Here is a 14,800-nt window from a genome sequence, read left to right on the forward strand (position 1 = left end):
AGGCGACACAATGACTCCAAACACCAAAACAGTTGGAAGCTACAGTCTTGTTTACTCTCAGAATTTCTCTTTGTGATTTCCTTTCACAGTTTGTACTGTAGCTTCCTGTAGTTTTGTTTCACAGATTGTACTGTAGCTTCCTGTAGTTTCTTTTCACAGTTTGTACAATAGCTTCCTGTAGTTTTTTTTCACTGTTTGTACTGTAGCTTCCTGTAGTTTTGTTTCACAGTTTGTACTGTAGCTTCCTGTAGTTTCTTTTCACAGTTTGTACAATAGCTTCCTGTAGTTTTTTTTCACTGTTTGTACTGTAGCTTCCTGTAGTTTTGTTTCACAGTTTTGCTATATCTTCCTGTAGTTTTGTTTCACAGTTTGTACTGTAGCTTCCTGTAGTTTTGTTTCACAGTTAGTAATGTAGCTTCCTGTAGTTTTGTTTCACAGTTTGTACTGTAGCTTCCTGTAGTTTTGTTTCACAGTTTGTACTGTAGCGTCCTGTAGTTTTGTTTCACAGTTTGTGTTATAGCTTCCTGTAGTTTTGTTTCACAGTTTGTACTGTAGCTTCCTGTAGTTTTGTTTCACAGTTTGTACTGTAGCTTCCTGTAGTTTTGTTTCACAGTTTGTACTGTAGCTTCCTGTAGTTTTGTTTCACAGTTTGTACTGTAGCTTCCTGTAGTTTTGTTTCACAGTTAGTACTGTAGCTTCCTGTAGTTTTGTTTCAAAGTTAGTACTGTAGCTTCCTGTAGTTTTGTTTCAAAGTTAGTACTGTAGCTTCCTGTAGTTTTGTTTCACAGTTTGTACTGTAGCTTCCTGTAGTTTTGTTTGCAATCAGTTAGAGTGAGGTGGAAATGTTCCTACTTCTCCTCTTGATAGCCTAACCAATGAGGACCATTGATAAAACCATCTACTCAGCCCTTTGACATGCTAAATGGGTCCAGCCTAGTCCTATACAGGGCAGGGTGACTGACTGGTGTTGCCCATTTCTATGACCTGTTTAAAAAGCTCCTTAAAACAATGTGGAAATAAACAGATAATCCCTTGATATCAGACCAGGCTCACAGATCGACAACAGTAGGCTGTTTAACCAGGTTTCCCAAAGAAAGACAGAAAATCAGAATGCACAAAAATACTCTTTCACCTCGTGGACAATCCCCATGCTTATGATCAAATATTTTAGCATCTATTTCTCTATCAGACTATAGAAAGATTCAGTCCATCAGATCACAACAGTGTTATAGAACACATATAACAACTGTTATAGAACACATAAAACAACTGTTATAGAACACATAAAACAACTGTTATAGAACACATAAAACAACTGTTATAGAACACAAACAGAACATAGAATATCAAAGCAAATGTGTTGTATTTTATGGTATTTTTCCTCTGGAATCTCTCCTGACTATTAATGCTCACTTAACCTTCCAGACAAAATCATGTGAACAGAATCAGGCCTTATAAATCACACAACATCTGCAGCACTGACACGCACGCACACGCACGCACGTGCACACACACACACACACACACACACACACACACACACACACACACACACACACACACACACACACACACACGACAGCCCATCCCCGCTCCATCTGTGCCCTCCTAAAATAGGCTGCAACCTGCCACAACCTGTGGAATGTGCATAGCACACATGATGCCCCACAGAACTAAGTCCTACAGACAATATAGGCTAACAAACAACAGCAGCAACATACACACTAGGGCGGCAGGTAGCTTAGTGGTTAAGAGCATAGTGCCAGTAACCGAAAGGTCGCTGGTTCTAATCCCCGAGCCGACTAGGTGAAAAATCTGTCGTTGTGCCCTTGAGCAAGGCACTTAACCCTAATTGCTCCTGTAAGTCGCTCTGGATAAGAGCGTCTGCTAAATGACAAAAAAAACAAACAAAAAAAAAACACACTCTGCTTCCACAGTCAGTCAGTCAAGCATAAGGAAACTACTGTTGATTCATTCTAACCCGTGTCGGTAGTGATACAGTACGGTGCCATGGAGTGGGGCATTCAGTATCTATAAGGGTCGCATAACTCAAGAATTCACACCAAATCTCCCATTGACATCACGATTCACTCTAGAGTCTGAGTGAAGCCTGTGATCTCAAGTTAAGAGCCTTACCTAAGTCAGTAGGTAGCAGATCCAGAATCATATAGTCCAGTCCAGTGGACCTACATACCTGTCGATAACGTGGGAGGTTGATTTGGATCGCAGCCTACTGAAGGGGCCGCGTGTGGTTCGGAGCTTCAAGCTGTTCAGCCGCGTCTGGAGATGCAGGAGATAGGAGTGAGCCTGCACACAAACCTCCTCTCCGCCTCGCATGTCCTCCCGCGCAACTTAATGCCTCTTCACAGCAAAATCAACTGGGTTTTTACCAGTCAATCTTCTGTTTCCCATTCTCAAATCGGTGCTTCAAGGCTCTTTTGTTTTCTGCTCTCTCTAGTCAAAAAATAAGATTTCAGTGCTGCAGGGCTTTTAATGGCCGAGTGCATGTGGTGTACATTTATGTGAGGTGACAGATGGAGGAATGTTGTGTGTGAGAGATGGTGGCTAGTCATCAACACCTAGTTGTCCCCTCCCTCTGGGGACACTCCCTGTAATCCTGGACTATGATTCAATCCTAGATCTGGCCTCCACAACCCACCTGACTGGAGTGGATAAGCAACACTAATGCACAGTGTGTTACGCATTTATTTACGTGTGGGTGGTCCCTGGAATTGAACCCTCTATTCTGGCGTTGCAAGAGCTCAGAAGACCACATATATTGTGTATTCACAGGTGGTGTGATAAAAAAAAAACACACTTCACATGTTTGTTTTTCACAGCTAAAGAGAATCTCAATCAACTCAATCCCATAAATCAAAGTGAAGGAGATAGATGTAGCGACATCATCGTTCCTAGAAGGTAAATACGTGTCTATTATTACTGTCCATACCTGTGTGAGGTGACAGGGTTGAGGAAGCCAGGGTAACAGGCTTGTCAGCATTACTTGCCAGTGACCTTCCTCCTCCTCTCCCTCCTCCCCTCCTATCTCATCAACTCTCCTTTCACTCTCTCCCCAACTCTCCTTTAACCCTCTCTACTCCCCCAACTCTCCTTTAACCCTCTCTACTCCCCCAACTCTCCTTTAACCCTCTCTGCTCCCCCAACTCTCCCCCAATTCTCCTTTCACCCTCTCTGCTCCCCCAACTCTCATTTCACCCGCTCTGGTCCCCCAACACTAAGTTAACAGGTGATTAGGCAAACCAAAACTGCCAGGATGAATAGTGAAAGGGGAAAAGAATCAAGTTGTTTTGAGACTTTATCAACAACAGACCAAGTTAAATAAAACATATCCTCATTGTATGTCAAATGTAGGCTCTACAGTATCTTCAATATTGTTATTAGATAATGCTGCCAGCAGAATCATTATTTCAGGCTGATTTTAGGCTGATATGCTTAATCAAAATCAAATGATTTGTCAAATGCGCCGAATACAAGTGAGATGCGTACAAGCCCTTTCTCAACAATGCAGAGTTAAAAAGTAAAACAAGTTGCTAATAAAACTAGAAAATAGGAACACAATAGATAACAGTAATGAGGCTATATACAAGGAGTACCGAGTCGATGTGCAGGGGTACGAGGTAGTTGAGGTCATGTGTACATGTAGGTAGGGATACAAGTGACGAGGCAATCAGGATAGATAATAAACAGAGTAGCAGCAGCTTATGTGGAGAGTGTGAACGTGTGAATGTGTGTGTGTGTGTGTGGTGTCAATATGCATTTGTGTGTTTTGTGTGTGTGAGCGTATTTAGTGTGTGTGTGTGTGTGTGTGTGTGCACGCATGTTGGAGTGTCAGTGTAAGTATGTGTGAGTGTGTGGGTAGAGTCCAGTGAGTGTGCATAGAGTCAGTGCAAGAGATTGAGTGCAAAAAAGGGTAAACGCAAATAGTCCGGGTAGCCATTTGATTGACTGCTCAGCAGTCTTATGGCTTGGGGTTCGACATTGTTCAGGAGCCTTTTGGTCCCAGACTTGGCGCTTTGGTACCACTTGCAGTGCTGTAGCAGAGTAAACAGTCTATGACTTGGGTGGCTGGGGTCTTTGACAATTTTCCTGGCCTCTGACACCGCCTGGTATAGAGGTCCTGAATAGCAGGGAGCTCGGCCCCAGTGATGTACTGGGCCATACACACTACCCTCTGTAGCACCTTGAGGTCAGATGCCAAGCAGTTGCCATACCAAGCAGTGATGCAGCCAGTCAAGATGCTCTCAATGGTACAGCTGTAGAACTGTTTGAGGATCTGAGGGCCCGTGCAAAATCTTTTCAGCCTCCTGATGGGCAAGAGGCGCTGTCGTGCCTTTGTCACGACTGTGTTGGTGTGTGTGGACCATGTTAATTCCTTAGTGATGTGGACACCGAGGAACTTGAAGCTCTCGACCCGTTCCACTACAGCTCTGTTGATGTGAATGGGGGCGTGCTCGGCCCTCCGTTCCCTGTAGTCCACGATCAGCTCCTTTGTCTTGCTGAAGTTGAGGGAGAGGTTGTTGTCCTGGCACCACACTGCCAGGTCTCTGACCTCCTCCCTATAGGCTGTCTCATGTGCATACTCTTAAGCAGGGAAGTGGTGATGTAAGTAGCATATTACACATGCTTTTATAATCAAATCACCTATTACAGTAGTTTCTTCAAGGTCTAAAAATAGCCTTTTATTGGACACTAGGATTTTTAAGTGAGAAAACCGAGCTTAAAGGCAAAGCAGTCAAACAGCTCAGAGCAGAGTGATCCTCAGAAAGTCACAAGGTTCACAACCACAGGAATATTCCCCTAGAGACTTCTGTAGAATGAGGAACGAAGAAAATTCACAATCTGATCTGATCGGCAGGCTTCCTTGTTTCACCTCAGGATTCTGGAATGGAAACAACCCGAAGCCTATACCGATTTTTAAACAAAGCTGTAAACGTCCCGAGCACCACCAACCCCCCACAGCACATGGAGGTAACGTATCATTGTTATACAGGAACTATAAATACAGTAAATGTTATTGTCTGAAAACCTTTATACTAACCCTGATAATACTCCTGATAATACTCCCCAAGATGAAGAATGGGAAACATTCCCAAGTTCATGTTAAAGCACAGTTAGCCTATTTACAACCCAGAGTTACCCAATATCAACCAAGTCAAGTAATGAAGTCACCTACTCTGTCATCTCATGATAACCTACAGAGCTATAGGCCACATTCTAGCAGCTGAATTCATTTGGAATCCTCTGCTGTTGGACAGAATTCAACAGTTAAGTTATGCAGACCTGGGATAGAGAGACTTTCTTTCCACTGGGGATCAGATCAACACACAGCACATGGGGGAAGAAGGAGAAGAGTGAGGCTCAGTAAAGGAAGTGAGGCTCACATTTGTGCTCTGACTGGTTGTAAGTTGACAACATACTTTCAATCAATCCTCCAAAAATGTGTCTTATTCCAAGCCCTCAATGAACTGTACTTCTGAGTAAAAATGACATAATGGTAGAAATCGTGATCCATTTATTCAGAAATTATAAATAGTTGAGGTTAGGGCCTATAAGGACTTAGTATAAGCCTACCTGGCCTTGGATCTGGGTGGTCCATTGGCTTTACCTGAGCCTTGCTGCCCGGCCCAAGATGCATTTCTCCATAACGCCATCCTTCCTGTAGTCCCCTCTCTCTCCCCCATGCAGCCTGCTGCTGCCTGCTAGTAGGCGAAAACAGCAGCTGCCCCCGGCCTTCCCTGCTCGCTCCGCTCTGCAAGCTGCTTCCTTGTAATCTCCACAGGCAGTAAACACATTACAGTCAGCAAGGAAGTAAGGACAGGGACTGTTTCATTGGTCTCACTGTGTTAGTGGGACGTCACACTGTCTGTTGCATCCTGAGGCAGGAAAGGACTGGAGAAGGCAAAGGGGCTAGGGGCCTGGGGGAAGTAGGTCTGTGGCAGGGGGCTGGAGGCCTGGGGGAAGTAGGCATGGGGCTGGAGGCCTGGGGGAAGTAGGCATGGGGCTGGGGGCCTGGGGGAAGTAGGCCTGGGGGAAGTAGGCATGGGGCTGGGGGCTGGGGATGTAGGCATGGGGCTGGGGGCTGGCGCTGGAGGCCTGGGGGAAGTAGGCCTGAGGCTGGGGGCTGGGGGCCTGAGGGAAGTAGGCCTGGGGAAATAGGCATGGGGCTGGAGGCCTGGGGGAAGTAGGCCTGAGGCTGGGGGGCTGGGGGAAGTAGGCCTGACGCTGGGGGGCTGGGGCTGGAGGCCTGGGGGAAGTAGGCTTGGGGGAAGTAGGCATGGGGCTGGGGGACTGGGGGGAGTAGGCATGGGGCTGGGGGCTGGGGGAAATAGGCATGGGGCTGGGGAAGTAGGCATGGGGCTGGGGGGCTGGGGGAAGTAGGCATAGGGCTGGAGGGGCTAGGGCTGGAGGCCTGGGGGAAGTAGACCTGGGGGAATTAGGCATGGGGCTGGGGGATTGGGGGAAGTAGGCCTGAGGCTGGGGGGCTGGGGCTGGTAGTGGGGGCCTGGGGGAAGTAGGCCTGAGGCTGGAGACCTGGGGGAAGTAGGCCTGAGGCTGGGGGGCTGGGGCTGGAGACCTGGGGGAAGTAGGCCTGGGGGAAGTAGGCATGGGGCTGGGGGCTGGGGGAAGTAGGCCTGGGGAAGTAGGCATGGGGCTGGGGGAAGTAGGCATGGGGCTGGAGGGGTGGGCCTGGAGGCCTGGGGGAAGTAGACCTGGGGGAATTAGGCATGGGGCTGGGGGATAAGGGGAAATAGGCCTGAGGCTGGGGGGGCTGGGGCTGGTGGTGGGGGCCTGGGGGAAGTAGGCCTGAGGCTGGAGACCTGGGGGAAGTAGGCCTGAGGCTGGGGGGCTGGGGCTGGAGACCTGGGGGAAGTAGGCCAGGGGAAGTAGGCATGGGGCTGGAGGCCTGGGGGAGGTAGAAATGGGGCTGGGGGGCTGGGGTTGTAGGCCTGAGGCTGGGGGGCTGGGGCTGGAGGCCTGGGGGAAGTAGGCTTGGGGAAGTAGGCATGGGGCTGGGGTTCCTGGGGGAAGTAGGCCTGAGGCTGGGGGGCTGGGGCTGGAGGCCTGAGGGAAGTAGGCCTGGGGGAAGTAGGCATGGGGCTGGGGGCTGGGGAAGTAGGCATTGCGCTGGGGGGCTGGGGGAAGTAGGCCTGGGGAAGTAGGCATGGGGCTGGGGGAAGTAGGCATGGGGCTGGAGGCCTGGGGGAAGTATGCCTGAGGCTGGGGGCTGGGGCTGGGGGCCTGGGGGAAGTAGGCCTGAAACTGGGGGCTGGGGCTGGAGGCCTGGGGAAGTAGGCTTGGGGGAAGTAGGCATGGGGCTGGGGAAGTAGGCTTGGGGCTGGGGGGCTGGGGGAAGTAGGCATGGGGCTGGAGGCCTGGGGGAAGTAGGCCTGAGGCTGGAGGGCTGGAGGCCTGGGGGAAGTAGGCCTGGGGAAGTAGGCCTGAGCCTGGGGGCTGGGGGAAGTAGGCCTGAAACTGGGGGGCTGGGGATGGGGGCCTGGGGGAAGTAGGCCTGAGGCTGGGGGCTAGAGGCCTGGGGAAGTAGACCTGAGGCTGGGGGCTGGGGCTGGTGGTGGGGCCCTGGGGGAAGTAGGCCTGAGGCTGGAGACCTGGGGAAGTAGGCCTGAGGCTGGGGGGCTGGGGCTGGAGACCTGGGGGAAGTAGGCCTGAGGCTGGGGGGCTGGGGCTGGAGGCCTGGGGGAAGTAGGCCTGGGGGAAGTAGGCCTGAGGCTGGGGGCTGGGGGAAGTAGGCTTGAGGCTGGAGACCTGGGGGAAGTAGGCCTGAGGCTGGGGGGCTGGGGCTGGAGGCCTGGGGGAAGTAGGCCTGAGGCTGGGGGGCTGGGGGAAGTAGGCTTGAGGCTGGAGACCTGGGGGAAGTAGGCCTGAGGCTGGGGGGCTGGGGCTGGAGCCTGGAGGAAGTAGGCTTGGGGGAAGTAGGCATGGGGCTGGGGGGCTGGGGGGAGTAGGCATGGGGCTGGGCGGCTGGGGGAAGTAGGCATGGGGCTGGGGGGCTGGGGGAAGTAGGCATAGGGCTGGAGGGCTGGGGCTGGAGGCCTGGGGAAGTAGGCCTGAGGCTGGGGGCCTGGGGGAAGTAGGCCTGAGGCTGGGGGGCTGGGGGCCTGAGGGAAGTAGGCCTGGGGGAAATAGGCATGGGGCTGGAGGCCTGGGGGAAGTAGGCCTGAGGCTGGGGGGCTGGGGGAAGTAGCCTGAGGCTGGGGGCTGGGGCTGGAGGCCTGGGGGAAGTAGGCTTGGGGGAAGTAGGCATGGGGCTGGGGGGCTGGGGGGAGTAGGCATGGGGCTGGGGGGCTGGGGGAAGTAGGCATGGGGCTGGGGGAAGTAGGCATGGGGCTGGGGGGCTGGGGGAAATAGGCATAGGGCTGGAGGGCTGGGGCTGGAGGCATGGGAGAAGTAGGCCTTGGGGAATATGGCATGGGGCTGGGGGATTGGGGGAAGTAGACCTGAGGCTGGGGGGCTGGAGGCCTGGGGGAAGTAGGCCTGAGGCTGGGGGGCTGGGGGAAGTAGGCTTGAGGCTGGAGACCTGGGGGAAGTAGGCCTGAGGCTGGGGGGCTGGGGCTGGAGACCTGGGGGAAGTAGGCCTGGGGGAAGTAGGCATGGGGCTGGAGGCCTGGGGGAGGTAGAAAGGGGAAGTAGGCATGGGGCTGGGGTTCCTGTGGGAAGTAGGCCTGAGGCTGGGGGGCTGGGGCTGGAGGCCTGAGGGAAGTAGGCCTGGGGGAAGTAGGCATGGGGCTGGGGGGCTGGGGGAAGTAGGCATTGCGCTGGGGGCTGGGGGGAAGTAGGCCTGGGGAAGTAGGCATGGGGCTGGGGGAAGTAGGCATGGGGCTGGAGGCCTGGGGAAGTATGCCTGAGGCTGGGGGCTGGGGCTGGGGGCCTGGGGGAAGTAGGCCTGAAACTGGGGGGCTGGGGCTGGAGGCCTGGGGAAGTAGGCTTGGGGGAAGTAGGCATGGGGCTGGGGGAAGTAGGCTTGGGGCTGGGGGGGCTGGGGGAAGTAGGCATGGGGCTGGAGGCCTGGGGGAAGTAGGCCTGAGGCTGGAGGGCTGGAGGCCTGGGGGAAGTAGGCCTGGGGGAAGTAGGCCTGAGCCTGGGGGGCTGGGGGAAGTAGGCCTGAAACTGGGGGGCTGGGGATGGGGGCCTGGGGGAAGTAGGCCTGAGGCTGGGGGGCTAGAGGCCTGGGGGAAGTAGACCTGAGGCTGGGGGGCTGGGGCTGGTGGTGGGGCCCTGGGGGAAGTAGGCCTGAGGCTGGAGACCTGGGGGAAGTAGGCCTGAGGCTGGGGGCTTGGGGCTGGAGACCTGGGGGAAGTAGGCCTGAGGCTGGGGGGCTGGGGCTGGAGGCCTGGGGGAAGTAGGCCTGGGGGAAGTAGGCCTGTGGCTGGGGGGCTGGGGGAAGTAGGCTTGAGGCTGGAGACCTGGGGGAAGTAGGCCTGAGGCTGGGGGCTGGGGCTGGAGGCCTGGGGGAAGTAGGCCTGGGGGAAGTAGGCCTGAGGCTGGGGGCTGGGGGAAGTAGGCTTGAGGCTGGAGACCTGGGGGAAGTAGGCCTGAGGCTGGGGGGCTGGGGCTGGAGGCCTGGGGGAAGTAGGCCTGAGGCTGGGGGGCTGGGGGAAGTAGGCTTGAGGCTGGAGACCTGGGGGAAGTAGGCCTGAGGCTGGGGGGCTGGGTTGGAGACCTGGGGGAAGTAGGCCAGGGGGAAGTAGGCATGGGGCTGGAGGCCTGGGGGAGGTAGAAATGGGGCTGGGGGGCTGGGGTTGTAGGCCTGAGGCTGGGGGCTGGGGCTGGAGGCCTGGGGGAAGTAGGCTTGGGGAAGTAGGCATGGGGCTGGGGTTCCTGGGGGAAGTAGGCCTGAGGCTGGGGGCTGGGGCTGGAGGCCTGAGGGAAGTAGGCCTGGGGGAAGTAGGCATGGGGCTGGGGGGCTGGGGGAAGTAGGCATTGCGCTGGGGGGCTGGGGGAAGTAGGCCTGGGGGAAGTAGGCATGGGGCTGGGGGAAGTAGGCATGGGGCTGGAGGCCTGGGGGAAGTATGCCTGAGGCTGGGGGGCTGGGGCTGGGGGCCTGGGGGAAGTAGGCCTGAAACTGGGGGGCTGGGGCTGGAGGCCTGGGGGAAGTAGGCTTGGGGGAAGTAGGCATGGGGCTGGGGGAAGTAGGCTTGGGGCTGGGGGGCTGGGGAAGTAGGCATGGGGCTGGAGGCCTGGGGAAGTAGGCCTGGGGGAAGTAGGCCTGAGCCTGGGGGGCTGGGGGAAGTAGGCCTGAAACTGGGGGGCTGGGGATGGGGGCCTGGGGGAAGTAGGCCTGAGGCTGGGGGGCTAGAGGCCTGGGGGAAGTAGACCTGAGGCTGGGGGCTGGGGCTGGGGGTGGGGCCCTGGGGGGAAGTAGGCCTGAGGCTGGAGACCTGGGGGGAAGTAGGCCTGAGGCTGGGGGCTGGGGCTGGAGACCTGGGGGAAGTAGGCCTGAGGCTGGGGGGCTGGGGCTGGAGGCCTGGGGGAAGTAGGCCTGGGGGAAGTAGGCCTGAGGCTGGGGGGCTGGGGGAAGTAGGCTTGAGGCTGGAGACCTGGGGGAAGTAGGCCTGAGGCTGGGGGCTGGGGCTGGAGGCCTGGGGGAAGTAGGCCTGAGGCTGGGGGCTGGGGGAAGTAGGCTTGAGGCTGGAGACCTGGGGGAAGTAGGCCTGAGGCTGGGGGGCTGGGGCTGGAGCCTGGAGGAAGTAGGCTTGGGGGAAGTAGGCATGGGGCTGGGGGCTGGGGGAGTAGGCATGGGGCTGGGCGGCTGGGGAAGTAGGCATGGGGCTGGGGCTGGGGGAAGTAGGCATAGGGCTGGAGGGCTGGGGCTGGAGGCCTGGGGGAAGTAGGCCTGGGGGAAGTAGGCCTGAGGCTGGGGGCCTGGCAGTGGCGGTTCTAGACACATTTTACTAGGGGGGCCAAGGAGGGGCCAGTGTTTAATCAGGGGGGCACACATAAAAAAAACTGGCAACACATGATATTCAAAGATTATAAACTTTATTTTACTTTAAAATCATATGACATTTATTATAACACGTATTTTGTACAAGAGTGCAGATGCAAGAGAGATAGTGCCATAAAAATGAAAAAATAAATAAATAAAAATAAAATAAAAAGTACAGGGTACAAATACAGGGTTCATATTCAATGTGAACAAAACTCCAGGATACAACAAAGGGTACAACAATGTGCCATTTCCTATTTATGGAAGCCCCACTACTGTGGACAGTTGATTCCACATTTTGTTTTAAGAAAGAAAACTTTCTGAGTGATTTATAAACAAAACACACTACCCTGTATCCATTTAGGTAAAATAAACCAAATCAGAAAAGAAATTCAATTCAAAGAGGCTTTACTAGCATGACCATATTGACATACAGTATTGCTAAAGCACATAAACAGGGAAACGTGTTACACATTAACATCCAGTAGTCCAATAGGATGCAGACAATAAACATTAAGTTAACATTCGTTTAAAAGCAACAATCATGTCAACACAATGTAGCAATATGAACAACACTGATGGATATCAGCAACAACATGAAAACAAGAATATTACAGGTGTCTGTGTGTGTGTGTGTGTGTGTCTGTGTCTTTGTGTACTTCACTGTCAGTTGATGAGCAGGTGTACAAAAAAGGCTTTACAACATATATGGGCAAGTCCATTTAGGACAGCACATTTCCACCATAGTTCACATTAGGAAAAAATGACAGCATGAATGCTCACTAAACAAACATATACTACATATACCTTTTTATACACATTTTTTTCCAGTAATTTTTTAAGAGTGAAAGGGAAGTAAGCAATCGCTCATCATAGGATCATACATATTTCAGTTACAATATTAGTTACAATATTAGTGTTAGTTAGATCATCATGTCAAAGCTGGACCTGCAAAGTCTGAACGACACAAGTGTGCAATGATTGGAGTGATTTTGTTTCTTTTTTTTCTTTGCTTTGCTTGTTTTCAAAAGGAAAAATCATAGTTGGTAAAAAATAAAATAAACTTTAGTTGAAAGGTATCACACTGTATAATTTACAAATATCTAAAGAGGTTTAGTGGATGCCATAAAACATCTGTGGAGCTTGAAGATTTGTAGTACATAGATGTTTGGCAGAGATAATTCAAAAGAATAAAATCATAAACTCTATCTATCGAGAGAGAGAGAGAGAGAGAGAGAGAGAGAGAGAGAGAGAGAGAGAGAGAGAGAGAGAGAGAGAGAGAGAGAGAGAGAGAGAGAGAGAGAGAGAGAGAGAAGTGTTTCCTTAGAGCAGTACATGCAGCAATCACTTAATGGAGTGATGTCATAATGGGCCACAAAACTTTGGGGATGTGGATGGAAAGTTACAGGCAGGAGAGGGGAACCAACAGAAGCAGGTCTTGAGACATGAGTTTGCCCCTTTTTGAAAACCTCTTGAGAGAGGATTGGTGGGATATATATACATACATACAAACATACATACACTCTAGTAGTGTGTGGAACTACTGGTACTGTGAGGAAAAAAAGACAACTTACGCAGAGTAACAAGATGCACAACAAATTCTTGGTCAATTTGAGCAAGAAGACCTCGGGCCTCAACAGTTCTTTCACCATGACGTTCTTGAGCAATCTCTTGCAGTAGTCGTTTAAGGGCAGGTAGAGTGTCCATGATATTACGTAGGGCTAGAAATCGGCATGACCAACGTGTGTCGCTAAACGTTGCAGCTCTCTGGTTCTGCCATACATTTCTCTTTGGAGAGACAGCCATTTTGGGTGCGCAGATGGCAGGATACAGTTTTTTGGGTGCGCCACTCTAATTTACCCGTGTAGAACGTTGCCGTGTAGAGCGTTGCATTAGTTCCGCTTTTGGCGCTCGCGTGTAAAATAGTTATAAATTCATAATTTTTTATTTGGTCAGCACGGGGGGCCACAGGGGGTGGCCAGGGACATTTCCAGGGAGGCACGGGCCTCCCCCGGCCTCCGTGTAAAACCGCCACTGGCTGGGGGGCTGGGGCTGGGGGCCTGGGGGATGTAGGCCTGGGGGAAGTAGGCCTGAGGCTGGGGGGCTGGGGGACGTAGGCCTGGGGCTGGGGGAAGTAGGCATGGGTTGGGGGGCTGGGGGAAGTAGGCATGGGGCTGGGGGAAGTAGGCATGGGTTGGGGGGCTGGGGGAAGTAGGCCTGGGGGAAGTAGGCCTGAGGCTGGGGGGCTGGGGGAAGTAGGCCTGGGCCTGGCTGGGACCACACACACAATAACACTAACCAAAGGGACAGACAGAGGGACGCCACTCCACCTACCAGTATGGTACACCCGGATTCCCCCCACTTACTCCCTAACTAACACCCAATGATCTGTATAGCCCTTCTTCTTGACAAACACAACTCCTGCATGTAGTTCCACTGTACACAACACTAAATACCAAGTACTTAATGTTATGACCCTCTGTCTGCACTTTGACTATCACATCTCCTTACTACCCACAGACAGTCAGACACCTGAACCCCTCAGCAGTAGGCTATCACTGACTCAAACCACTATAGTGAACCGTCAGTCCGCCACCACCCACACCAATCACCAAAGGGTTTGTTCGTCATAATCTGCCACACCACGATTAGCCTCATTCCTATTCATTTCACTGGGTGAAGATTTAGTGGGAAATCTCAGTTCTCTAAACATGTGGAGGGGATTGATTCCCATTTACTCAATAGTATGCATACGTCACAGGAGCTTAGTATAGGCTAATATATGTGGGAGTCAGCAGTGACACAACATGTGTGGACATTCTAATGATCTAATTCTGAGAAATGGAATGCGCAGTAGTTTAAGTGAATGTATTGTGGCAAATAATAATGTCAGTTTCTCAGAAACACAAACATAGACAATATGGGATAACTGCATTCCTCATATCCAGTTGCTTGATTCAGTTATGAGAGAACTTCCTGTTAGTCTTCACTCTGGATAAGACCACCAGACAGCTAAATCACTGAATGTATTGAATTTTGAATTCAGTTAAATGTAGTCCTTTTCTCCTCCTGTCTCCTTTGTCCTCCTGCCACCCCCTGGTTCCCCCTTTCTCTTCCTGGCTCCTACCTTCTGCCTCCTGGCTCTTCCAGCTCAGATCACCACAGATTAAGGAGGACACCCTGGGGCTTTCACCTTTTGGCCAGGGCCTTTCCCTCCTCCATCCCTCCTCCATCCCAAGAGTTATATAATTGTTGTTATAGATGACCGCAAATGGATTTATTATCCCTCCCACTGTTTTGTAATAGAGATGCTATGTGGGCCCACGCAACTGCAGTGTTCTATATATGTTATGGAAATACAGTGGCTTGCGAAAGTATTCACCCCCCTTGGCATTTTTCCTATTTTGTTGCCTTACAAACTGGAAATAAAATGGATTTTTTGGGGGTTTGTATAATTTGATTTACACAACATGCCTACCACTTTAAAGATGCAAAATATTTTTTATTTTGAAACAAACAAGAAATAAGACAAAAAAAAAACAGAAAACTTGAGTGTGCATATCTATTCACCCCTCCAAAGTCAATACTTTGCAGAGACACCTTTTGCAGCAATAACAGCTGCAAGTCTCTTGGGGTATGTCTCTATAAGCTTGGCACATCTCGCCACTGGGATTTTAACCCATTCTTCAAGGCAAAACTGCTCCTGCTCCTTCAAGTTGGATGGGTTCCACTGGTGTACAGCAATCTTTAAGTCATACCACAGATTCTCAATTGGATTGAGGTCTGGGCTTTGACTAGGCCATTCCAAGACATTTAAATGTTTCCCCTTAAACC

General features: G+C 52.1%; 1 protein-coding gene across 1 annotated transcript in view; it reads right to left on the reverse strand.

Annotated features, from left to right (window-relative positions):
* Positions 1-5,928: 5,928 nt before the first annotated feature.
* Positions 5,929-14,800, reverse strand: part of LOC123491646 (proline-rich protein 36-like) — an 81,088-nt gene continuing 72,216 nt past the window's right edge. The window contains exons 3-10 of the mRNA XM_045223217.1: positions 13,006-13,237; positions 12,511-12,515; positions 10,677-10,917; positions 9,659-10,453; positions 8,882-9,319; positions 7,887-8,795; positions 7,283-7,662; positions 5,929-7,189 (exon numbers count right to left, since the gene is read on the reverse strand). Coding sequence (XP_045079152.1) covers positions 5,929-7,189; positions 7,283-7,662; positions 7,887-8,795; positions 8,882-9,319; positions 9,659-10,453; positions 10,677-10,917; positions 12,511-12,515; positions 13,006-13,237 — 4,261 coding nt within the window. The remainder of the gene's footprint in view (positions 7,190-7,282; positions 7,663-7,886; positions 8,796-8,881; positions 9,320-9,658; positions 10,454-10,676; positions 10,918-12,510; positions 12,516-13,005; positions 13,238-14,800) is intronic.

Source organism: Coregonus clupeaformis, chromosome 10, assembly GCF_020615455.1.
Source record: "Coregonus clupeaformis isolate EN_2021a chromosome 10, ASM2061545v1, whole genome shotgun sequence".
NCBI lineage: Eukaryota > Metazoa > Chordata > Actinopteri > Salmoniformes > Salmonidae > Coregonus > Coregonus clupeaformis.